The sequence below is a fragment of the Heterodontus francisci genome, chromosome 26, assembly GCF_036365525.1.
Source record: "Heterodontus francisci isolate sHetFra1 chromosome 26, sHetFra1.hap1, whole genome shotgun sequence".
NCBI classification, from domain to species: Eukaryota; Metazoa; Chordata; class Chondrichthyes; order Heterodontiformes; family Heterodontidae; genus Heterodontus; species Heterodontus francisci.
In genome coordinates, this window is record NC_090396.1 from 42,602,211 (window position 1) to 42,627,031 (window position 24,821).

Sequence of the window (24,821 nt, forward strand, 5' to 3'; positions counted from 1 at the left end):
TATAAATGCAAGTTGCTGTTGTAGTATTTTCAGCACTCTAGATAAAAGCCAACATTCCATTTGCCCTTTATTGATTTCTGTATTTGGACTCCAGAATCTCACTGCTCATCCACAGTTCATAGCGTTTTGCCATTTGAAAAATACTTCGATAGATCTTTCATAGGTCCATAGTGGATGACCTCACAATTCCCCCACATTGAACTCCACCTGCCAGTTTTGCCCACTCAATCGATCAAATTCCCTTGGCAACTTTCTGCTCCCATCTACACTATTTATTGTGCCACATAACTTGGTGTCATCAGCAAACAGTTATAGCACTCTCTATTCCTTCATCTAAGTCATGTGTATATATATGACTGTACTCTCCTGGCCCACAGTCAGTCAGATCTGCAACGTATAACAACACATTTTTCCGAGGCGACACAACTCTTCGGACTGAAAATCAGTATAAACAAAACTGAAGTCCTGCAGTCCCCTAAGAAGAATCTAGACCGCCAAGTATTGTAATCGAGGGAACCAAGCTGAATGCAGTCAAGCAATTTACTCATTTGGGGAGCGTCATCTCGTTTGATGCCGCCATAGACAAGGAAGTGGACAATAGGCTCTCAAACGCAAACCAAACATTTGGCAGACAAACGTGTGTGCAGCAACCACAGCCTCAGAGCACAGACCAAATTCAGTGTACAAAGCCATAGTCCGCATCATGCTTCTGCATGGCGCTGAGTCATGGGTCCTATACCGTCGTCATGCGTGCCTTCTAGAGCGCTTCCATCAGCACTGCCTCCACAGCATCCTCAAAATCCGCTGGCAGGGCCACATGTCAAACATTGAAGTCCTGGAAACAGCCAACACAGAGGCCATCCTCCTGCAAAGCCAACTGCGTTGGGCAGGTCACGTTGCCCGGATGGACAAGTCGCCTGCCCAAGACCATCTTGTATGGAGAGCTGACCATGGGTAAAAGGAACGGGGGGGTGGGGCCCATGCAAACATTTCCAGGACTTCCTGAAGAAGTCCCTCTCTGTGTGCCACACTGACCATTGCCAGTGAGAAGCGCAGGCCATAGATCGTGATGCCTGGAGATGCTACATCAGGAGGGCTACAGACACCTTTGAGACTGAGTGAACAACCAGCATGACAGAGTAAAGGAGGAGAAGGATAGATCCAAATGCCCCCAGCAGCGACTACACCTTCACTGGGAGAACCTGCCAGTCACGGATAGGTCTGACTAGCCACCAGTGGGCCTGCAACCGATGACAACCTTCCCAAAATCTTCGTCCGCGAAGTAATGCCAAGATATATATATATATGGCTTGCAAGGGATCAGTATTGCTTTAAGAGCCGGCAAGCCTTAGGAGTTTTAGGAAGATGCATTTTCGTTGCCTTTGAAACAGCCATTTGGAGACTGCGATTCAAAGGGTGCATTCTCGTTACCTTAGTTACAGCCACTGGGAGTGAGCCTGATGCAATACATCTGTTACAATTCAGTTTTGAACTGGCTGTTAGTTGAAGACAGTTTGTCCTAACAGAACACAGACACACAGGACATAGCTGTGATGAGCACACCTGAAAAAGAGCTCTCAACCATTCAAACTGAAGGAAGAGGATTTTAGTTTGTTTACTATCTCACAAAATTCTAAAAAAAAAGTCAAGCCAAAACAGAGATCTCTGGTAATTTAAACTGAAGAAAGGGAAGTTAGACTGTGACTATCTTTTATCCCTCAAAAACTCTAAAGTCAGATTGATTCTGCTGAAAGTGTTTGCAACTCATTAATTGGTGAAATTCGGTGAAGAAAAGCAACATTCTATGAGGACTTCGAGCTAGAGGTCTGCTACCCGGCCTGGACCCGATGACATGCGTTGGGTTGGGCCCATCTTCCAGACTCTGGTCCGGTCAGGCCGAGTCCATGTCGAGTCGGGTTGGGTCGTACACACAAGGTAAGTGGTCTGCTGGTAAGTATAAAAAAAAATTACCAGAGCTGGGAGTCCGGGACAAAACCGAGTCTGCGCAGTGAGCAAGTGACGTCACTATGATGTCATCAGCATGTGCTGCAGCTTCTTGCAGGTTCGGTGTCAAAAAGGTAAGTAAAGGGATGGTCGGGTCAGGTCAAGTAGTGGCGTGTTCGGGTCGGGTTAGGCTCGGGGCAAAATCGGAGGGATTCGGGCTGGGTCGGGCTCGGGTCCGCTGTGGTTCGGGTCGGGTTCTTTTTCCTGACCTAAAGCAGGCCTCTACTTCCAGCAACATCCTGTGAGGACATCAAGCAACACTGGGACTATAAATTTGCAAGGCCTCTAATATTTTCTATTTTAAATGTTGTTTATATCTTCATAGTGTTTAAGAATTTACTTCTTCTAATTAAAGAGTTAGTTTGTTGATTTAAAGACACCTGGTTTGGTTAGCCTCATTCCGGGGTTAATAGATGGCACAATTTGGTTGAATCTTTCTTTAATTTGGAAAGTTTTAAATGATGTTAGCCGATCTGTGGATCGACAGGATTGAATTAATAGTGCGTTGGCCCCACCACAATCAGAATCGTATGCTTTGATAGGAGCGGTCGGTCGTAACATATTTATTGGGGGCTTGTCCTGGGATTTGAACAACATATTAACTGGGAGCTCACTCAAGATTTGAATCACTTGGGTTTCTGGCTTTGAATCATATCTTAATTGGGGGCTCGTTCGCAGTTGAATCATATTTAATTCGGTGTCTCGCATCTGGAATCAGAATCAGACAAATTTGAAGGGCTCACATTTGGAATCATAGTAATTACTCGTCTCTGGGATAACATTCAAATTGGGGTCCTGCGTTTGGCATCAGATTAATTGCGCTCGAGTCTGGGATCATATCAATTGGAAACTAGATTGTTGGGATCTAAATCCGACGCCAATTACAAAATTAAAAGAACCAGGTCTCTTGTATAATAAGGTACAGTCTATACCATTGTTATGGCATTAGTGCTTGTAGCAGAGTTTTTGGGAAAGCAGAATGTTTCCGAGTGACTTGATAACTTTAACTAAGAACAAATTCAAAGAATTAGCAGCGAAATTGGCGTTGGAATTGAAATCAGGTGCCAAAAAAGCAGCGATAATTGAAATAATAGCTGAACATCTAGAATTACTAGAAGATGATGATGATGGTAATACAGTTGAGGGGCAACACGAGGAACAAGACAGCAAATACGAAAGACATGAAGGTAGTAGGTCCGACAGGTCTGCAGTGGAACTGGCTAGGATTCAGTTAGAAATGAAAAAACTGGAGCTTCAGCAGGAAAAAAAAAACAAAAAAATTGAGGCAGAAAAAGAATGAAGAAAATTAAGAATTAACTTCAGAGAGAGAGTGAAAAAGAGAGGGAATTCAAGCTAAAAGAGATGGAACGAAGACAAAGGAAATTTGAGTCAGGAAGAATCTGAATTTAGATCAGGATCCAGCGAGAAGTTGTTTAAATTTATACAGGCTCTTCCTAAGTTCGAGGAAAGGAACGTGGAAGCATTTTTCATATCTTTTGAAAAAATAGCCAAACAGATGAAATAGCCGAAAGAAAGCTGGACATTGCTTATTCAGGACAGGCTGGTAGGCAGAGCTCATGAAGCTTATGCCATGCTTTCTGAAGAGGCTTCTGCAGATTATGAGATGGCAAAAAAGGCTATTCTCTCTGCGTATGAGTTAGTCCCTGAAGCTTACCGTCAGAAGTTTAGGAACTTACGGAGATTGACTGGGCAGACATATTTAGAATTTGAGAGGGTGAAGCAAATGAATTTTGACCGTTGGATACGGGCATTAAAGATAGAAACCACATATGAGAACCTTTGAGAATTGATTCTCTTAGAAGAGTTTAAAAACTCCATTCCTTCAGTAGTGAGAACTCACATAGATAACCTGAAAGTTTTGAAAGCTAGGCAAGTGCCAGAGATTTCTGATGATTTTGAGCTTGTGAATAAGCCAACCTATTTTGTCCGTCACTTCCATAAACCTGAGGAGGATAGAAAGTGGGATGCTGAAAGGAAGGCAAGTAGCTGGGGACAAGAAGGAACAGCTGGGAATGCCCCAGGAACAACACCTCAGGTCAGAAAGGAAGGTGCTGAGCATAGAAGTGAGGTTTGCAAGCCAAAGTGTTATCATTGCAACAAAACAGTCAGAGTGCTGGAAATTGCGAGGTAAACCCTTAGGACATGTTGGGGTACGCAAAGTTAGTGCACAGGAAAAGACTTTGACTGAGAGTATAGCAGACCAGGTAATAGCTTTAACGACAGCTATGAATGTAAACCCAGATACTAAATCTAAGAGGAGTGTACAGGTTAAGAATAAAATACCTGAAAGTTTTCATGATTAGTTTTCAAAAGGGAGAGTAACTCCGTATCCTGTAAGTGAGGCAGGAAAACCTATTATGCGCAGGGATTCAGGAGAGACCCAAACACTCTTGCTGGGGAAAGATATGAGGTTTCCAAAAGAGAGCGCCTTGAACGCTAAAGTTTTAGTTAATGGAACTGGTGGGGTGTGTATACCCGTACCTTTGCATAAAGTATGCCTAAACAGTGACTTAATAACTGGAGTAGTAACTGTAGGTATTGTCCACAGTTTACCAGTAAAGGGAATTGAACTCCTCCTAGGAAATGATTTGGCATGATCAAAAATATCAGTTTATCCTATGGTTACAGAAGAACCATGTGAAATTAAGGTAACGGGGCAATTACAGGAGCAAGTTCCAAGAATATTTCCTGCGTGTGTAGTTACCCGAGCAATGGCTAAACAGGATCCATTGTCGGAGGTAAAAGGGGCACCACAAATAGATAATCAGGCATCTAAAACCTTATTTGGGGATTTAGATAATCCAAATGAGATGTTTAACAGATTGTCTCTCATTGCAGCAGAGCAAGCTGATCCAGAGATCTACCAAAGAGCTCAGATGGCTCTGTCAGAAGCTGAGGTGAAAGGAGTTCTGGAAGGCTATTATATGGCAAATGGGGTTTTGAGGAGGAAATGGAGACCGCCTCATAGACCTGCCGACGAAGACTGGACAGTTGTTGAACAGATAGTGGTACCACCTAAATATCGCCATGAATTAGTAAGTTTAGCACACAACATTCCTTTGTCAGGACAGAGGGGAATTCGGAAGACCAAATCACACATAAGCAAACATGGGTGGCACAGTGGCTAGCACCGCAGCCTCACAGCTCCAACGACCCGGGTTCAATTCTGGGTACTGCCTGTGTGGAGTTTGCAAGTTCTCCCTGTGTATGCGTGGGTTTCCTCCGGGTGCTCCGGTTTCCTCCCACAGCCAAAAGACTTGCAGGTTGATAGGTAAATTGGCCATTATAAATTGCCCCTAGTATAGGTAGGTGGTAGGAGAATTGAGGGAAGGTGGGGATGTGGTAGGAATATAGGATTAGTATAAATGGGTGGTTAATGGTCGGCACAGACTCGGTGGGCCGAAGGGCCTGTTTCAGTGCTGTATCTCTAAATCTATAAAAATCTAAATTACTGGCCAGGTCTTACAAAGGATGTGAGACAATTTTGTAGGGCATGCCACACCTGTCAAATGGTGGGAAAACCACAACCTACCATAAAACCAGGGGATGAGGTATTAGTGTTGTTACTGTCACAGGGAGAACCAGTGAAAGCACAGTTCAGTGGCTTATATAGAGTCATCAAAAGAGTGGGTAAGGTAGATTACTTGATTGATACCCCGATCGCCGGATGAAGAACCAGTTGTGTCACATTAATTTGCTCAAACCATATTACCTCAGGGAGGAGGATAAGCCAGTACAGGTATGTCAGGTAATCGGGACTGTGGAGAAGGAAAAAGATAGGGAGGATGAAGCAAAAGTAGGCCTAGGAAATTCTCAGATTGAACCTCCAACTATCCAATCAGCAAATGCAGAATGGCTAGGAAAATTAAACAATAGGCTTTTATACCTAGAGGCAAAACAGCGTGAGGTCCTAACCATGTTTCAAAAAGTTTGTAGGGATAAGCCAGAATTGTACAACCTTAGCCACACATGATATGGGTATAGGGGGAGCCATTCCTTTAAAACAACATCCTTCTCGCTTAGGTCCAGACAGACAGGCCCAAGTGGAAGCAGAGGTACAATGCATGCTGAAGGGCAGCTTAGATGAATCTAGTCAGGACAGCTGGAATTCACAGATGGTCTTGACAACTCAACCTGGTGGGTCAGCTCAAACTTACATGAACTCTAGAAAAGTCACTGTGGTAAAGAAGGCAGTCTCCTACCCAAAGTCTCATTTAAAGGACTGTATGGACAGAGTGGGCAACACAATGTGTCTTAAAGAGTCAGATGAGTTGGTAGGATACTGTCAAATTCCTTTGACACCCCAGGGTAAGAAAAAAATCAGCTTCTGTTACACCAGACAGGGTTTTCCAGTGCCAAGTGATGCCACATCGGTTAAGGGGTACTCGTGAAACTTCTCACAGAATAGTGAACCCCGTAGTGGTCAGTGCTCCTAGCTGTGCAGCTCACCTGGCTGAGGTAATGGACAATAGGGATACTTGGAAGGAAAACACGAAACAATTGGAAGACTACGCTTGGAAATTTAAAAATGAGTTAACTGGAATAACTTTTTGAAAATTTAAGGCTGAAATATTCTGTTGGAACTTGTTGCTGTGGTCGAAACATTTCTTTTTTAGAAATGTGTATATCTGTAAAAGCGTAGGAAAAAAAAGTTAGCATTTTTTCAATTTGTATATTTTTTACGCATTATAATGAAACGCATTTCAGGAATGGCGTTTCATTCTGCTAGGGCCGAAGGTGTCATGGTCCTGTAGTTTTTTTTTCAGAATATGCTGTTTGCCTTTAAGGCTTGCAAGGGATCTGTATTGCTTTAAGAGCCGGAAAGCCTTAGGAGTTATAGGAAGATGCATTTTCGTTGCCTTCGAAACAGCCATTTGGAGATTGGGATTCAAAGGGTGCATTCTCTTTACCTTAGTTACAGACACTGGGAGTGAGCCTGATGCGATACATTTGTTACAATTCAGTTTTGAACTGGCTGTTAGTTGAAGACAGTTTGTCCTAACAGAACACAGACACAGAATACACAGCTGTGTGAGCACACCTGAAAAAGAGCTCCCAACCATTTAAACTGAAGGAAGAGGATTTTAGTCTGTTTATTATTATCTCAAAATTCTAAAAAGGTCAAGCAAAAATACAGATCTCAGGTAATTTAAATTGAAGAAAGGGAAGTTAGACTGTGACAATCTTTTATCCCTCAAAAACTCTAAAGTCAGAATGATTCTGTTGAAAGTGTTTGCAAGTCGTTAATTGTTGAAATTTGCTGGAGAAGGAAAGCAACATTTTGTGAGGATTCCAAGCAACATCCTGTGAAGACTTTGAGCAACACTGGACTGTAAATTTGCAAGGACTCCTAATTGTTTTCTATTTTAAATGTTATTTATAACTTTACAATGTTTAAGAATTTAGTTCTTCTAATTAAAGAGTTAATTTGTTGATGTAAAGACACCTGGTTTGGTTAGCCTCATTCGGGGGTTAACAGACGGTACAATTTGGTTGGGTCTTTCTTTAATTTGAAAGTTTTAAATGATATGTTAGCCAATCTGTGGAATAACGGGATTGAATTAACAGTGCGTTGGTCCCCACCACAATCAGAATCGTATATTTTGATTGGGGGCTTTGACAGGAACGGTCAGTCGTATATACACACACACACCAACTCTAAGTATCCTAACTCCTAACAAATTCCCTATCTAGGCCAAAAGATTGCTTTAATTCCATATTCTCGCATTTTTAATGCTCTCTGATGTGGAGTCTTGTCAAATGACTCCTTAAAGTCCATAATAATCTTAATTGCTACTCTTTTATCTACCATATTAGCTACCTCCTCAAAAAATACAACTAAGTTCATTCGACATTGACATATCCTTTTACAAATCTATGATGGCTCTCTCTCATCAACTTATATCTGTCCCAACTGCTCAGTCACTCTGTTCCTAATGGCTTCTAGTAACTTCTATTGGACTAACGGGCTTAAGTTTTCTAGTATAACCCTCTAAGCTTTTTAAAAAGTGGATTCACAAACTTTATCGACATAGACAACTTTAGGTGCAAGCTTATTTGTCATCTTAAAAAGAAAATTACTTTAAATACTGAAACAAAAGGTTTTTCTGTGCACAGATAATGCCATCATTGGCACTCTATCGTAACAGCAGTTGTGGCTAGAACAGCTGCAACAAGAGGTTAAAATAAAATAACTGCCCCGATGGAACAGAGCAGGAACATTAATTCGATCCCGGCAGTTACGTAATAAGATCTCAGGGGAAGAACTGAAGCTCTCTGCAAAGTACTGATTGAGCGAGGAGTGATTTTGAAAGATGCATCACTACGCTCTGGCAATCGAACCATAATGATCAGTAGACAATTTCCTGCACAGCTCTTTGGCATCAAAAGTTTCAGAATCAAATCACCAAAACCTGTTAAATGTTTATCCCTAATCGACACAAGGGAAATTCTGGTGGGTCTAGATTTATACACTGACATATTCCAACAATGTGGCCATCTTTTAGGTTGGTTACAATTGTTTCAGATGCTAGTCTGCATTGAAAAAGAATGAACAAAGTTACTTCAAAGGTTTATGCAACATTGTGAATGGCAGTAAATTAGTAGGACTTTAGTCTGATTTCAAGTATGTCTAATCTCAGGAAACAGTAAACTGCATGATGACGCGCCACCATTAGAGCTGAAAAATGAAACACTGGGCCAATAGTTGTTGAGTGTTAATATTTATATATTTTTTCTATTATTTTTAATTTGCTCCCAAGGGAGTGATATTGTCGAGTGGCAACAGTTAATGATCTGGTGGTAACCTGTTCTTGAGAAATTCAGTCAACACAATCGATGTTGTCAGAAACCAAACGAATGGCACAAAGAGAATCAAATCCAGAATACCAGCATAAGGTAATAACACACTATTGTACTGCTTAATGGGAGGGCACTGAAATAACTATGAAAGTTTCCCTTCATTTTAAATTTAAAAGCTACATCTCCTGCTGCACAGAAGTCTGGATTTACTTTTACCTTTAATTTGATTGAATTAAATTTAATATGAAGCCTTGTAGAGTTTGTCATAACATTTGCTTTGCTTGGAATGCTCTGGTTTACTTAATATTTAGCATAATTGGAGAAGAGGAAGAAGCCATACAAACTAGACCTGCAGTGATCATATATGCATAAACCTTTTGCAATGGCTCAATGAAATAGAGTTATTCTAAACCTGTCCATCATAAACTTGTGAGTCAATCAATATTTCATGCATTATTTACTGCTGCTATTAGAATAAGGAAAAATCTTAATAGAATTTGTTAGACTGAATTGAGTTGTGGATTAGCACACAGCTTCCACATCTGGCACCCAATTTTGATTGCATCCAAATTTAATGAATATCATCCCCTCTCTGCTCTTCCATCTGATAGGAGTTTGGTCAGTCTCAAACCTGTTCATAATGGCCACAAACCTCCAATGTGAAAACAGCAACAGAACTCTACATACTGGATAGGCACTGCATAAAGAAACCAATTAAAATATAAATACTATTTTAATTATTAACTGAAAGTACTTCTTATAACATTTTTATTGACTGTGTAGAGTTCCACCAATTTGGCAGAGTTAATACGAGCAATGTGCATTAGGTTAATTTAATTTTTAAAATACAATGATTAAAACACACTTACGTGTCGCAGCAGTGCTTCCTCTCCAAGCGCTCTGACAAGACCTTTGGTATCCATTTGCCCAAGTCTTAAAATATATAGAGGTCTCCCATCTGTAAAAAAAAAAATCGTACTATTAAATTATTTCGCCAAACATGCTAAAAAAGCCCAAGACTATAACATGCAAAACACATAACTAGAAATTAGTCCTCTTGAAGAGGCTTACCCATTCTATTCCTCAGAATATCCAATTGAGATACTCAGCAATCACGTCGTAATTAAGTTTTCAAATCCCTCCATGGCCTCACCCCTCCCCATCTCCTCCAACCCTACAACCTCCAAGATCACTGTGCTCCTCGAATTCTGGCTTCCTGGGCATCCCCAATTTTAATTGCTCCATCATTGTTGACTATTTTCAGCTGCCAAGACGCTGAGTTCAAGAATTCTCTCCCTAAACCTCCCCGCCTCTCTACCTCCCTTTCTTCCTTTAAGACGTTCCTTAAAACCTACCTCTTTGACCAAGCTTTTGGCCATTGGCCTTAATGTCACCTTATGTGGGTCAGTGTCAAATTTTGCTTTAAAATGCTCCTGCGAAATGCTTTGGGACATTTTATGTTAAAGGTACTATATAAATACAAGTTGTTAGTGTTACAGATAAACCTGTCAATCACCAACTGTTGCTTCCATAAAACTAGCTATGGCACAATAGTTTAACCAGTGAGCCATTTCGCATATACACATTAAATATATACAAACTGGAAATGTCTGCTTAGCCACTTCAAATGTACAAGACTGAAGTGTACGGTAACACTCAAAGTTCATCTAATGCATTAAAAACCGTAATTTACTCCTGCCCTTTGCAGTTCAATTGCTACCTTGTCTGACACTCCTGTTTAAAGGCTCTCCAGAAACATTATCAATACTACTCTATGACTGGTCCACAGAAGATACAACTGAAGAAAAGGAAATTCAGATATCTTTTGACAATATGAATGCACACCTCAGTTCATACATCCATTCAACCAAGAACTACTAATTCAGAAATACAGGTAGGCAAATTTGAACTGATAATCCCGCACTTGAGTATGCAATCGTTTGATCAGGAACCTAAGCACTTCTATTGTTGGGACAGCCAACACAAATACTCAAGTTTTATTTGTAACATCTATATAAAAAGTCTATTAAAGGCTGCAATGGACTTAATCATCAATAAGTTTCCTTTTATCTATACTTACTCATTTCCATTACTAGTGCCTAGCTGCAACACATTAAAATTACATTAAAACATTTCGGAGGAATTTTTATTAAATGAGATGGTGGGTAGAACATAAGAAACAGGAGCAGGCGTAGGCCATTTTGGTCCCTTGAGCCTGCTCCACCATTCAATAAGATCATGGCTGATCTGATTGCGGCCTTAACTCCACTTTCCTCCTTGCCCCCCGTAATGCTCGACTCCCTTGAAGATCAAAAATCTGTCTAACTCAGCCTTAAATATATTCCAAGATCCAGCCTCCACTGCTCTCTGGGGAAGAGAATTCCAAAGATTAACCACCCTCCAAGAGAAGAAATTCCTCCTCATCTCAGGCTTAAAAGGGAGACCCCTTATTTGAAACTGTGCCCCTCCCCTCCGCCCCCCCCACCCCAAGTTCTAGATTCCCCCATGGGAGGAAACATCCTCTCAGCATCAACCCTGTCAAGCCCCCTCAGAATCTTATGTCAATATCATCTCTCACTCTTCTAAATTCCAAAAAGTGCAGGCCCAACCTTTTCAATCTTTCCTCATAAGACAACCCCTTCATCCCAGGAGTCAGCCTAGTTTACCTTCTCTGAATTGCTTCCAATGCAAGTATATGCAAAACTGTACGCAGTATTCTAGGTGCGGTCTCACCAATGCCCTATACAATTGTAGCAAGACATCCCTACTTTTATACTCCAGTTCCTTTGCAATTAATGCCAATATTCCATTTTCCTTCCTAATTACTTGCGGCACCTACATGCTAACTTTTGTGATTCATGTACAATAAAACCCAGATCCCTCTGTACCGTAGCATTCTGCAGTCTCTCTCCATGTAAATAATGTTCTGCTTTTGTATTCTTCCTGTCAAAGCGGACAACCTCACATTTTCCTACATTATACTCCAGCTGCCAAATTTTTGTCCACTCACATAACCTATTTCTTTGCAGACATTTTGCGTCTTCCTCACAACTTGTTTTCCTACCTATCTTTGTATCATCTGCAAATTTGGCTACAATACACTTGGTCCCTTCATCCAAGTCATTAATATAGATTGTAAATAGTTCAGGCCCCTGCACTGATCCCTGTGTCACTCCACTAGTTACAGTTTGCCAATCTGACAGTGCCCCATTTATCCTGACTCTGTTTCATGCCAGTTAGCCAATCCTCAATCCATGCCAAAATATTATCCCCAACATCATAAGCTCTTATCTTGTGTAGTTACCTTTTATGTGGCACCTTATCGAATGCCTTTTGGAAATCCAAATACACTACATCTACTGGTTCCCCTTGTACACCATGCTTGTTACATTCTCAAAGAACTCCTAATTAATTTGTCAAACACTATTTCCCTTTCATAAAACTATGTTGGCTCTGCCTGACTGCATTATGATTTTCTAAATGTCCTGCTACTACTTCCTTAATAATGGATTCTAGATTGTTTTGTTGTGAGTTAGAAACGCTCAAGTTCGAACACTTTTCCATTTTCCAGCCAAAGCCAGAACAAAGCATTCCCAAGCTCTGCCCCAATCCAAAATTTTATAAACTCCAATTCTATGAATGGGCATTTTGATGAGTGTCCCCCGCTTACCCACCATAATTTCAGCGCAAAAACCTGAATAACCAGCATAAACAGTTACGCTGTATTCCCACAGTTTCCACGGCTCTTCTGCCAAAGTTATGGTGGACGAGCAGGAAACCCCCATGGAAATTCAATGCCTAAACTCAAACCCAAGAAAATGATGCCTTCTTGTACAAATATATTGCTCCGATTTCCTACATACTTATAACTCAAGTGAAGTGGTCAACTTAGTATCAAATTGTGCAAGTTCTTTTTGACTGGCAACCAATGAACTACCCAAACATACTTCACTTTGGACTCTCATTACAGAGAAAATTTCAACCATGATTCCAGGCTGTAATGCTGATGAGAGATGGAAGGTTGTGTTCCCATCCACAATGGTAACTACCACTTAAAAGTAACACTTCTACAAAACATGCCCTTAAATTCATATCTGATTAAGAAAAATGCACTATTCATGCCATTAAGACTACTGGATGCTTAATAGAGTCTAGTTCTGTTTAAGGAAATAAAAATTTATCCAATAATCTCATTAACAGTTTGATAGTCTAGTTATTGTATACAAGGTCAATTCTGGTGTACCTTTGTCATGGTGATGCCAGCCTCCTGTGTAATAATCATGCAGCACTTGAGGTGGCGTCCAAGTCTCCAGCAGGTAGTCTACTTTGTGCTGTTTACGCCATGTCAATGCCTGGCACAGAAGTTCTCTTGCTTTATCTATATTGAAGTCACGTGCTCTTAAGAACCGCAGGATGTGCTCATCTTTAGGGATCTGTAAAAATGATAATTTACTGAAGTGAAAGAACATGGTAATTTTCCTATTAACTGAAAACTAAAATCCTACTTCTTGCAACTGTTCAAAGAATTGTAGCTGCAGTTCCCCTTCATCCAAATTACACAAATTCACAGCTAAATCCAAATTGCACAACTGCATTCTTGGGTATAGCCTCATGACTACAGTAGAAATATTGAAATTCTTAAAGGCAGCTAAGAAAATTATTTAAAATGGTTTAAAATTGCAACAAAATGAGAAAGGTCATTTTATCAACGCATCTCAATCTGATTATACATATTTAAAAAAAAAGAAATAATGGATCAAATTGCCTTCCTCACAGATCATTTTTAAAAAAAAGTTGTAGGGCATAAATACAGGTGAAGGGAGAGCCACACCATGACAAGAGCAAGAAAAGAGTCAAGCGGAGTCACTGCCACCTCATTCAGCATGGTCAAGGTACTGCTTTTTAAAATTTGCCCAGTTTTTTCCCCACTTAGCTCTCTTTTTTTGGCTTCCCCTCCATACTTCTCTCCTTTAAAGTTTTTGATTTTTTCCTGCAATACATCTAGGCTACTTTTCTCCTCTTTCTCCATTCGCAGCTGAGAAAATTATTTTAAATGGTTTCAACTTCGTGCATGGAAGCTGGGAAACATTGTAATCATATATGATCATGCCAATGAGGATCTAAAAAGCAGCCAAAGGCATTGAGTGCTCAGGCTATGCAGTCCTGATCCACAAAACATTTTGACCCAAAGTCCACTTCCAAAAATGAAGCTCCAGGAACAAGGCAGAAGGTCAGCTAAAGTTCCTCAAGAGGGGAAAGCTTATGTGTGAAAAATGTATTGTAATTTTTGGAAGGTAAAGTTCTTCTATGTTTATATTTTCCCTAAGGATATGATTGTTTGATTAGATCAAATTACACTAAAAAGTCAATCACCAAGCTTTGTGCATCAATATTTGTCAAAAAGCAAAACTTTTAATTACATAAATTTTGTTCAAAGCTTAAATTGTTGAATTAGTGATTAAATAACATTTCCTACAAAGTTTCACAAAACTACTATTTCGAATTTATATTAAACCTGATTTATATTTACAAAATCTCATTTTTGAGCTTTTACCATGATTCAGCTGCACGGTATATTGTAAAGTTATCTTAACACAAAAACAATTTAAGCTAAAACATATGACCTATCGTGCAAACAGATGAAAGCTGTCTGGTTGCAAGTATTGAGCTGAATTTTGCTGCTTACCGGCCACTCCCCCTGCTGGGGCTGAAAGCAAGAGGCAACCCAGTTTCGGTGGGTGGCAAGATCCGGGATGGTATATTGCTGGCGGTGGCCAATTAACAGGCTGCTGCTGCTGCCGAATCAATGGCGGCAACCCACCCCCAAGAGTTGCTGGCCCAATTAGAGGTCACTGCTAGCGGTGGTCATTGCTGAGGCTGCAGCTCCAGGGAGATGGTGCCTCAATGGGGGGGGCGCCCTTGAGGAGAGTTCAAGTAGGTTGGGGGTGGAGTTGGTGAAGCACCAGTGGCACCGTTGCCACAAGGGTAGCATTTGCCGCCAGGGGGCCCCCTCCATGGGCCATGGAGTGCCCCACCTCCACTGCCATTCTGGGTTTCACTGGGCGGTCTCCCCACGCGGCACCAGAAGTGACTCTTAATTGACCACTTAAGTGGCTCCATTGGTCACCTGGAAAGCAGCCAAACCGCCAATTTTCCCTCTGCCATTGCCATTTTGCCAACTCTCCCACCTCCCAGGCCTGGAAATGTGCGGTCACTGCGCATCAGCCACGACTCAGTTTGTAGCACTCTCACCTCTGTCAGAAGATGGGGGTTTAAGTCCCACCCCAGGACTTGAGCACAAAAATCAAGGTTGATACTCCAGTGCAGTACTGAGGGTGTGCTGCAGTGTCAAAGGTGCCATCTTTCAAATTAAAACATTAAACTGAGGCCCCATCTGCCCTCTCAAATGGACATAAAAACCCATGACACTATTTTGAAGAACAGTAGGGGTGTTATCCCTGGTGTCCATGCCAATATTTATCTCGCAAATCAACAGGATGAAGTAATTTGTGTCCTTGCTACTGCAGCAGGTCATTGTGGCTAGAACATCCCTACCTTGCCTTTGTGTGCTTCCTGAAGCCACGTTCGAAGTCGAATGAGGCAGCTCTCCTGCAGTGGTGTCAAATCACCCAAATAACGCTCGATGTAATCAGCATCTAGTTTATCTAAAACACAATAAGAGGTTAACATTATACATAAATTGAGACTCTTCACTCTCCTTAACCGAGAGCTCCAGTACAGTTAACTACATGTAATATGTACTTTGGACAGATGAAAACAATTAATGTTATTTTGCTGAAAAGATGAACATGCTGTCAAAGCTTTTCGTCGTACAGTCATCAACACAGGCACAAGAATTTGTGTGATAAGCAGAATGTCTTTTTGGCTTGATGGCAGCATCTAGTGGAAACTATTACTTTTGTCGCTACTGCATAGTAGCAGTGTGAAACGGCTAGCTTCGCCTGTTGCTCAAATTTTGTGAGATAACTTACTCTTCCAAGGTAATCTGAGGTAGACTGAGGAAGAGCAATGCGGTGTATGAATTCCAGTGCCAGTGCGATGCCAGGTACACAGGCCGTACGTCTCAACGACTGTCGGATTATATCAAACAGCACGTTCCTTCGGCTGTTTCCAATAGGTAGAGTACTGACCGTACTCAATCAGCCCGTACTTACAAAACTCAGAACACAATGGCTAACGATAGATGTGATTCCGCGATTGGACAGCACTCACTGAGTTGGACTCGCAATATGGCTCACTTATGCTTGCTAGAAGCTACATATATTCATCCGCAGGGATCTGTCCTCTGCATACAGTTATATAGCATAGAAACAGGCCCTTCGGCCCATCATGTCTGTGCCAGCCATCAAGCACCCATCTCTTCTAATCCCACCTTCCAGCATTTGGCCTGTAGCCTTGTATGCTATGGCGTTTCAAGTGCTCATCTAAATACTTCTTAAATGTTGTGAGGGTTCCTGCCTCTACCATCCCCTCAGGCAGTGTGTTCCAGATTCCAACCACCCTCTGGTGAAAAATTATTTCCTCAAATTCCCTTTAAATCTCCTGCCCCTCATCTTAAATCTATGCCCTGTTATTGACCCCTCCGTTAGGGGAAAAAGTTTTTTCTTATCTATCCAACAATGCCCCTTATAATTTTGTATACCTCAATCAGGTCCCCCCTCAGCCTTCTCTGCTCCAAAGAAAACAACACTAGCCTATCCAATGTCTCTTCATAGCTGAAATGCTCCAGCTCAGGCAGCATCCTGTTGAATCTCCTCTGCACCCTCGCCAGTGCAATCACATCCTTCATGAGGTGCCCAGAACTGTACACAGTATTCCAGCTGTGGCCTAATTAGCATTTTATACAGCTCCATCATAACCTCCCTGCACTTATATTCTATGTCTTGGCTAATAAAGGCAAGTATCCCATATGCCTTCCTAACCACCTTATCTACCTGTGCTGCCGTCATCAGTGATCTATGGACAATTACACCAAGGTCCCTCTGACCCTCTGTACTCCCTAGGGTCCTACCATCCACTGTATATTCCCTTGTCTTGTTAATCCTCCCAAAACGCATCACCTCACACTTCTCAGGATTAAATTCCATTTGCCACTGCTCCGCCCATCTTACCAGCCCATCTATATCGTCCTGTAATCTCAGGCTTTCCTCCTCACTATTAAAGACACCACCAATTTTCATGTCATGTGCGAACACTACAAACAGCAAGGGTCCCAGCACCAATCCCTGTGGTACACCACTGCTCACAGGTTTCCACTCGCAAAAACAACCCGCAACCACCACCCTCTGTCTCCTGCCACTAAGCCAATTTGCCAAGTTGCCCTGGATCCCATGGGCTCTTACCTTCTTAACTAACCTCCCATGTGGGACCTCATCAAAAGCCTTACTAAAGTCCATGTAGACTACATCAACTGCTTTACCCTCATCTACACATCTAGTCACTTCCTTGAAAAATTCAATCAAATTTGTTAGACACGATCTCCCCCTGATAAAGCCATGCAGACTATCCCTGATTAATCCTGTCGCTCAGAATTTGTTTTCCAATAGTTTCCCTACCACTGATGTTAGACTCACTGGCCTGTAATTACCTGGTATATCCCTGCTACCCTTCTTGAATAATGGTACCACATTCGTTGTCCTCCAGTCCTCTGGTACCTCTCCTGTGGCCAGAGAGGATTTGAAAATTTGTGTCAAAGCCCCTATCTCCTCCCTTGCCTCACATAACAGCCTAGGATACATCTCATCTGGGCTTGGGGATTTATCCACTTTTAAGCCCACTAGAACAGCTAATACTTCCTCCCTTTCAATGCTAATTTGTTCAAGTATATCACAATCCCCTTCCCTGATTTCTACACCTACATTGTCCTTCTCCATAGTGAACACAGATGAAAAGTAATCATTTCAAACCTCACTTCTGTCCTCCGGTTCCACACATAGATTGCCACTTTGGTCCCTAATCTTTCCTTGGCTATCCTCTTGCCCTTAAATATACTTAGAAAATTTATAAAATGCAAGCAAAAGGAACACACACAGGCATTGCACCTTTTCTGACAATAGTTCCCTGGTGCATTTTCCATGGCAACACCTCGACCAGTCAACTTGCTAGCCAATCAGCAGCCTATTCTCATGCAGTATAAATTGTTGCTCCCTTTGAAATTTGACATTCTTGTGTCTGTCCTGATGACTGCAAGGCGAAAAGCTACGACTACATGTCTCTTTTTTCAGCAATACTCAAGTTCTGTACTACCAAACAACTAAATGTTATTTTAATATGTTGCATCAGCATTTTTATATCCAGCAAGCTAACAAGAATATTTACTTCAAAGACACTACAAAGAAATATTATGTACATTTCTCAATCTGGCTTTAAAATATTTATAGAATATATTAGTATTTCTTATTCAAGAGCCTGACTGATAAAATGAATGTGCCCAACATACTTTCAGACTGCATAACGATTCTATACACATGGAGAAAGAAAGATGCAATTCTACAGTTAAGGAAATGACAGTCCTAAGGGATTTACCATCTGGTGTTCCTGAGAGAGAGTCAGGTGAATTATTGGAACCAGCAATCAAGTCCTTGTTTACATGTTCTTCCTTGACCACAGCATCACCTCGGCTAGGTATGGCCACAGCTGGAGAGGAGGTCAGCTTCTGAACAGGAACTGCCTTTTCTATGTTAGTGCTAACCATCGGTGTCCACCGTGGTACATATGTAATTCCTTCTTCCTCTAGCTGTTTTAGGTAATATTCAATTATTTCTTTGCCCTATTAAAAAATAAAAACATAACTCATAGCAAGCTGAAATATGAAAAAGAATGTACAAAATCCGAATGATTAAACACTTTTGCATTGTAGAATTTAAGTCAGTTAGAGGGGAACTTAAGGACAAATTTTATTTGGGAGATGCTGATCCTGCTGTCGGGCCTGGAACCAAGCATAAGGCACGTTGGGGGCAGGAGCGGCCAGCCACACGTGATTCAGTAATGGCAGCCGAATTATGCTTAATGAGCTGTGACACCCCACCAATTGTGTGGTCAGGGTCAGGCCCGGAGGTGGGGAGCACAGCATCAAGTGACGCTTCAGAAGTTTCTTGGGACATTTTTAAAGCGTTGCCAAGCCTGTAGTGAACACTACATTTGGATGGCCTGAAAGAGGTCATACTCAACATTTTGAAATGGCCGAGAGGAGATCACATGCGGCCCCATGCTTTTCTCTGATGCCTACCTCCAGGTGCTCCTGCAGGCTGCGAGAGAGAGAACAGACATCTTGTTCCCAAGCGACAGGAGACAACAACCTGGGAGCCAAACAATGCAGGCATGGCTGCAGATTGCGGATGGAGGTCAGCAGCTGTGGGGTTACGCCGCACACGTGGATTCAACGCCGCAAAGGGCTCAATGACCTCATCCAGGCTGTGAAAGTGAGTATCATTTAGTGCCTGCATCCTCTTGGACCGTGCATCTGGCTAAGTGGCACAGTGCATTGGGAGGAGAGGGATCAACACCACACACCCCCCCAAGACATGGGAAAAGGGTCAAGGGATGCAAGATGACTGACAGGGGCCTGTCGCTGTAGCCCTGAAAGGAGGCCCCTTGTCATAGTGGAATCTCAAGATCCCTGGGAAGGGATCACATGCAGGTGGTGTCTGTGTGCCCCCATCAGTGGCAACTGGACTGCCATTAGCCCAAGTACTGGGATTGATGTCGCTAAGGTACCAACATCTCCCTTCCTTCTGCCTGCAGGAAAAGATAGCAAGTAATCATCGCAAGCGGGCCAAGACCTGAGGTGGAATGCCGATGCTGCATATTCTCACAACAATGTTCTGTCCGTTGGATTGCTAACCTAACAAGTTTTAACTTTTTTTTTTGGTTTTTCAGTAGATTTGTTGGGAATTTAGAATAGAGGGAATGGAAGTTAAGGCAGTTGTATGTTCCTCCTGCAGAATGTGGGAGGTAAGGGTCGCCAAGAGTGTCCCTGCTGACTGCATCTGCGGGAAGTGCACCCAACTCCAGCTCCTCGAGAACCGCGTTAGGGAACTGGAGCTGGATGAACTTCGGATCATTCGGGAGGCGGAGGGGGTTATTGAGAGGAGTTATGGGGAGGTAGTCACACCTCATGTAAAAGAAGTAGGTAGATGGGTTACCGTCAGGGGAAGGAGAGGGAACCAGCAGGCAGTGCAGGGATCCCCTGTGGCCGTTTCCCTCAACAACAGGTATACCGTTTTGGATACTGTTGCGGGGGCGACTTACCAGGGGTAAGCAATGGGGTACGGCTATCTGGCACAGAGTCTGTCCCTGTTGCTCAGAAGGGAAGGGGGAAGAGGAGCAGAGCATTAGTCATTGGGGACTCCATAGTTAGGGGAACAGATAGGAGGTTCTGTGGGAACGAGAGAGACTCACAGTTGGTATGTTGCCTCCCAGGTCCAGGGTTCGTGATGTCTCGGATCGTGTTTTTGGGATCCTTAAGGGGGAGGGGGAGCAGCCCCAAGTCGTGGTCCACATAGGCACCAACGACATAGGTAGGAAGAGAGATGGGGATTTAAGACAGAAATTCAGGGAGCTAGGGTGGAAGCTTAGAGCGAGAGCAAACAGAGTTGTTATCTCTGGGTTGTTGCCCGTGCCACGTGATAGCGAAGCGAGGAATAGGGAGAGAGAGGAGTTGAACACGTGGCTGCAGGGATGGTGCAGGAGGGAGGGTTTTGGTTTCCTGGATAATTGGGGCTCTTTCTGGGGTAGGTGGGACCTCTACAAACAGGATGGTCTTCACCTGAACCAGAGGGGTACCAATATCCTGGGGGGGAGATTTGCTAGTGCTCCTCGGGGGGGGTTTAAACTAATTCAGCAGGGGAATGGGAACCTAAAATGTAGTGCCAGTGTACAGGATGTTGAGAGTAGTGAGGTCAGGGATAAGGTTACAAGGACGCAAGAGGCCACTGGCAAGCAAGAACCTGGTTTAAAGTGTGTCTACTTCAACGCCAGGAGCATCCGGAATAAGGTGGGGGAGCTTGCAGCATGGGTTGGTACCTGGGATCTCGATGTAGTGGCCATTTCGGAGACATGGGTAGAGCAGGGGCAGGAATGGATGTTGCAGGTTCCGGGATTTAGATGTTTCAGTAAGAACAGAGAAGATGGTAAAAGAGGGGGGGGGTGTGGCATTGTTAATCAAGGAGAGTATTACAGCGACAGAAAGGACTTTTGAGGACTCGTCTACTGAGGTAGTATGGGCCGAGGTTAGAAACAGGAGAGGTGAGGTCACCCTGTTGGGAATCTTTAATAGACCTCCAAATAGTTCCAGAGATGTAGAGGAAAGGATAGCGAAGCTGATTCTCGACAGGGGCGAGAGTAACAGGGTAGTTGTTATGGGGACTTCAACTTTCCAAATATCGACTGGAAATACTATAGTTCAAGTACTTTAGATGGGTCAGTTTTTGTCCAGTGTGTGCAGGAGGGTTTTCTGACACAGCATGTAGACAGGCCAACCAGGGGCGATGCCACATTGGATTTGGTACTGGGTAATGAACCCGGCCAGGTGTTAGATTTAGATGTAGGTGAGCACTTTGGTGATAGTGATCACAATTCGGTTAGGTTTACCTTAGCGATGGGCAGGGACAGGTATATACCGCAGGGCAAAAATTATAGCTGGGGGAAAGGAAATTATGATGCGATTAGGCAAGATTTAGGATGCGTAGGATGGGGAAGGAAACTGCAGGGGATGGGAACAATCGAAATGTGGAGCTTATTCAAGGAGCAGCTACTGCGTGTCCTTGATAAGTATGTACCTGTCAGGCAGGGAGGAAGTTGTCGAGCGAGGGAGCCGTGGTTTACTAAAGAAGTTGAAGCGCTTGTCAAGAGGAAGGCGGCGGCTTATGTTAGGATGAGACGTGAAGGCTCAGTTAGGGTGCTTGAGAGTTACAAGCTAGCCAGGAAGGATCTAAAGGGAGAGCTAAGAAGAGCAAGGAGAGGACACGAGAAGTCATTGACGGATAGGATCAGGGAAAACCCTAAGGCTTTCTATAGGTATATCAGGAATAAAAGAATGACTAGAGTTGGATTAGGGCCAATCAAGGATAGTAGTGGGAAGTTGTGTGTGGAATCAGAGGAGGTAGGGGAAGTGTTAAATGAATATTTTGCGTCAGTATTTACAGTAGAGAAAGAAAATGTTGTCGAGGAGAATACTGAGATTCAGGCTACTAGGCTAGATGGGATTGAGGTTCACAAGGAGGAGGTGTTATCAATTTTGGAAAGTGTGAAAATAGATAAGTCCCCTGGGCCAGATGGGATTTATCCTAGGATTCTCTGGGAAGCTAGGGAGGAGATTGCAGAGCCTTTGTCCTTGATCTTTATGTCGTCACTGTCGACAGGAATAGTGCCGGAAGACTGGAGGATAGCAAATGTTGTCCCCTTGTTCAAGAAGGGGAGTAGAGACAGCTCTGGTAATTATAGACCTGCAAGCCTTACTTCGGTTGTGGGTAAAATGTTGGAAAAGGTTATAAGGGACAGGATTTATAATCATCTTGAAAAGAATAAGTTCATTAGCAATAGTCAGCATGGTTTTGTGACGGGTAGGTCGTGCCTCACAAACCTTATTGAGTTTTTCGAGAAGGTGACCAAACAGGTGGATGAGGGTAAAGCAGTGGATGTGGTGTATATGGATTTCAGTAAGGCGTTTGATAAGGTTCCCCATGGCAGGCTATTGCAGAAAATACGGAAGTATGGGGCTGAAGGTGATTTAGAGCTTTGGATCAGAAATTGGCTAGCTGAAAGAAGACAGAGGGTGGTGGTTGATGGCAAATGTTCATCCTGGAGTTTCATTACTAGTGGTGTACCGCAAGGATCTGTTTTGGGGCCACTGCTGTTTGTCATTTTTATAAATGACCTGGAAGAGGGTGTGGAAGGGTGGGTTAGTAAATTTGCGGATGACACTAAGGTCGGTGGAGTTGTGGATAGTGCCGAAGGATGTTGTAGGGTACAGAGGGACATAGATAGGCTGCAGAGCTGGGCTGAGAGATGGCAAATGGAGTTTCATGCGGAAAAGTGTGAGGTGATTCACTTTGGAAGGAGTAACAGGAATGCAGAGTACTGGGCTAATGGGAAGATTCTTGGTAGTGTAGATGAACAGAGAGATCTTGGTGTCCAGGTGCATAAATCCCTGAAGGTTGCTACCCAGGTTAATAGGGTTGTTAAGAAGGCATATGGTGTGTTAGCTTTTATTAGTAGGGGGATCGAGTTTCGGAGCCACGAGGTCATGCTGCAGCTGTACAAAACTCTGGTGAGACCGCACCTGGAGTATTGCGTGCAGTTCTGGTCATCGCATTATAGGAAGGATGTGGAAGCTATGGAAAGGGTGCAGAGGAGATTTACTAGGATGTTGCCTGGTATGGAGGGAAGGTCTTACGAGGAAAGGCTGAGGGACCTGAGGTTGTTTTCGTTGGAGAGAAGGAGGAGAGGTGACTTAATAGAGACATATAAGATAAGAGGGTTAGATAGGGTGGATAGTGAGAGTCTTTTTCCTCGGATGGTGATGGCAAACACGAGGGGACATAGCTTTAAGTTGAGGGGTGATAGATATAGGACAGATGTCAGAGGTAGTTTCGTTACTCAGAGAGTAGTAGGGGCGTGGAACGCCCTGCCTGCAACAGTAGTAGACTCGCCAACTTTAAGGGCATTTAAGTGGTCATTGGATAGACATATGGATGAAAATGGAATAGTATAGGTCAGATGGTTTCACAGGTCGGCGCAACATCGAGGGCCGAAGGGCCTGTACTGCGCTGTAATGTTCTAATTCTAATGGAGGAGGCAGCCATAGAGCTGGCTGGACACAAGACGGCCAAAACCTGGTGGATGGAGAAACAGGGGCACCATCCCAAGTCAATGAGTAAGGTCTTCATGAGGCATAATGCGCATCAGGCAGCCGGTGCCCACCGCGGTGTGCATCGTAGGTGTGTGCGCTATGGAGGGAGGGCAGACCCTTGAACCTTACATTTCTCTGTTCTCTCATGCTGGCCAAGAGGTGCCAAATCAGCCAGCAACCGAATGCTGCCACCTCGGAGGGGGAGGAAGGAGCCTCAAAGAGATGATCAGCAACCTCATACTTCTGCACCTTGCACCAGCACAGATACTTGCACCTTGGTGGGTTTGCATTTGAGTTTAGATCTGGGCACACAAGCTGTTGAGCACAGCACAAGCACCCGAGCAACTAAGAGAGGTTGTGACAGCCCAAGCCTGTCAGTTGGAGGACTATGGGAGGCCAGGCCCATGCTGAGCTCCAGGTTCATGGTGTTCCTCTGGTTTCGGCAGCATCAAGGGAAACGCTGGAGCTGCAGAGAGAGGTGCGGCAACATCTAGCAGAGTTGCCAGAAGCAATGAGCAGATGATGGAGGAGTCACCAAGCCTCAACCTCAACGGTCTCTGACTGGTGCACGAATGGGGTCCTCCATTGAGAGATTGGCATCTCTGACAGAGCCACATCCAGCAAAGCACTCCGTGTTTTCAGGATATTTGTGCAGACCTCCATACCCTCGTCCTGACCATTCGTGCAAGACAGCAGTGGCAAAGCAAGACAGGGACAAGGGACCTCGAGTTACCCCAGGTCCTCTGTCCTCTCAGGTCAGCAGGAAGCCAGAAGTCCACTGTGATATGGAGAAAGGTCTGCCTCCCGAAGCCAAGGGCTCCTCTCAGGGTGCTCCTGGTGTGGACAGCAGCACCTCTGCCCCTCTTCCAATGTCACCCGCTCCTCCAACATCCCTGCCGAAAGAGGCAGTACTGCTTCTGGGCAGGAGGTTGACAGCATGCTGGGGGTTTCCAGGCCCAAGGCATCCAGCGGACACTGCCAAGGTCTCCCGTAACCACAAAACAGCAAGGTCAGTAGCCAGCCTCCATCTCAGCTGACAGCGGAAGGACAGCACCATGTAGGAGTTCACAAAACAGAATTAAGAAATGCACGTAGAATCACGGGGTTATCACGATTGAGTATT

The 24,821-nt window shown here is 43.5% G+C and overlaps 1 protein-coding gene across 1 annotated transcript in view; it reads right to left on the reverse strand.

Moving 5' to 3' along the window:
• The window catches only part of si:dkey-237i9.1 (SEC14-like protein 1), a 78,406-nt gene that overhangs the window by 15,531 nt on the left and 38,054 nt on the right, over positions 1–24,821 (reverse strand). The window contains exons 6-9 of the mRNA XM_068058115.1: positions 18,373–18,616; positions 15,382–15,491; positions 13,070–13,259; positions 9,696–9,784 (exon numbers count right to left, since the gene is read on the reverse strand). Coding sequence (XP_067914216.1) covers positions 9,696–9,784; positions 13,070–13,259; positions 15,382–15,491; positions 18,373–18,616 — 633 coding nt within the window. The remainder of the gene's footprint in view (positions 1–9,695; positions 9,785–13,069; positions 13,260–15,381; positions 15,492–18,372; positions 18,617–24,821) is intronic.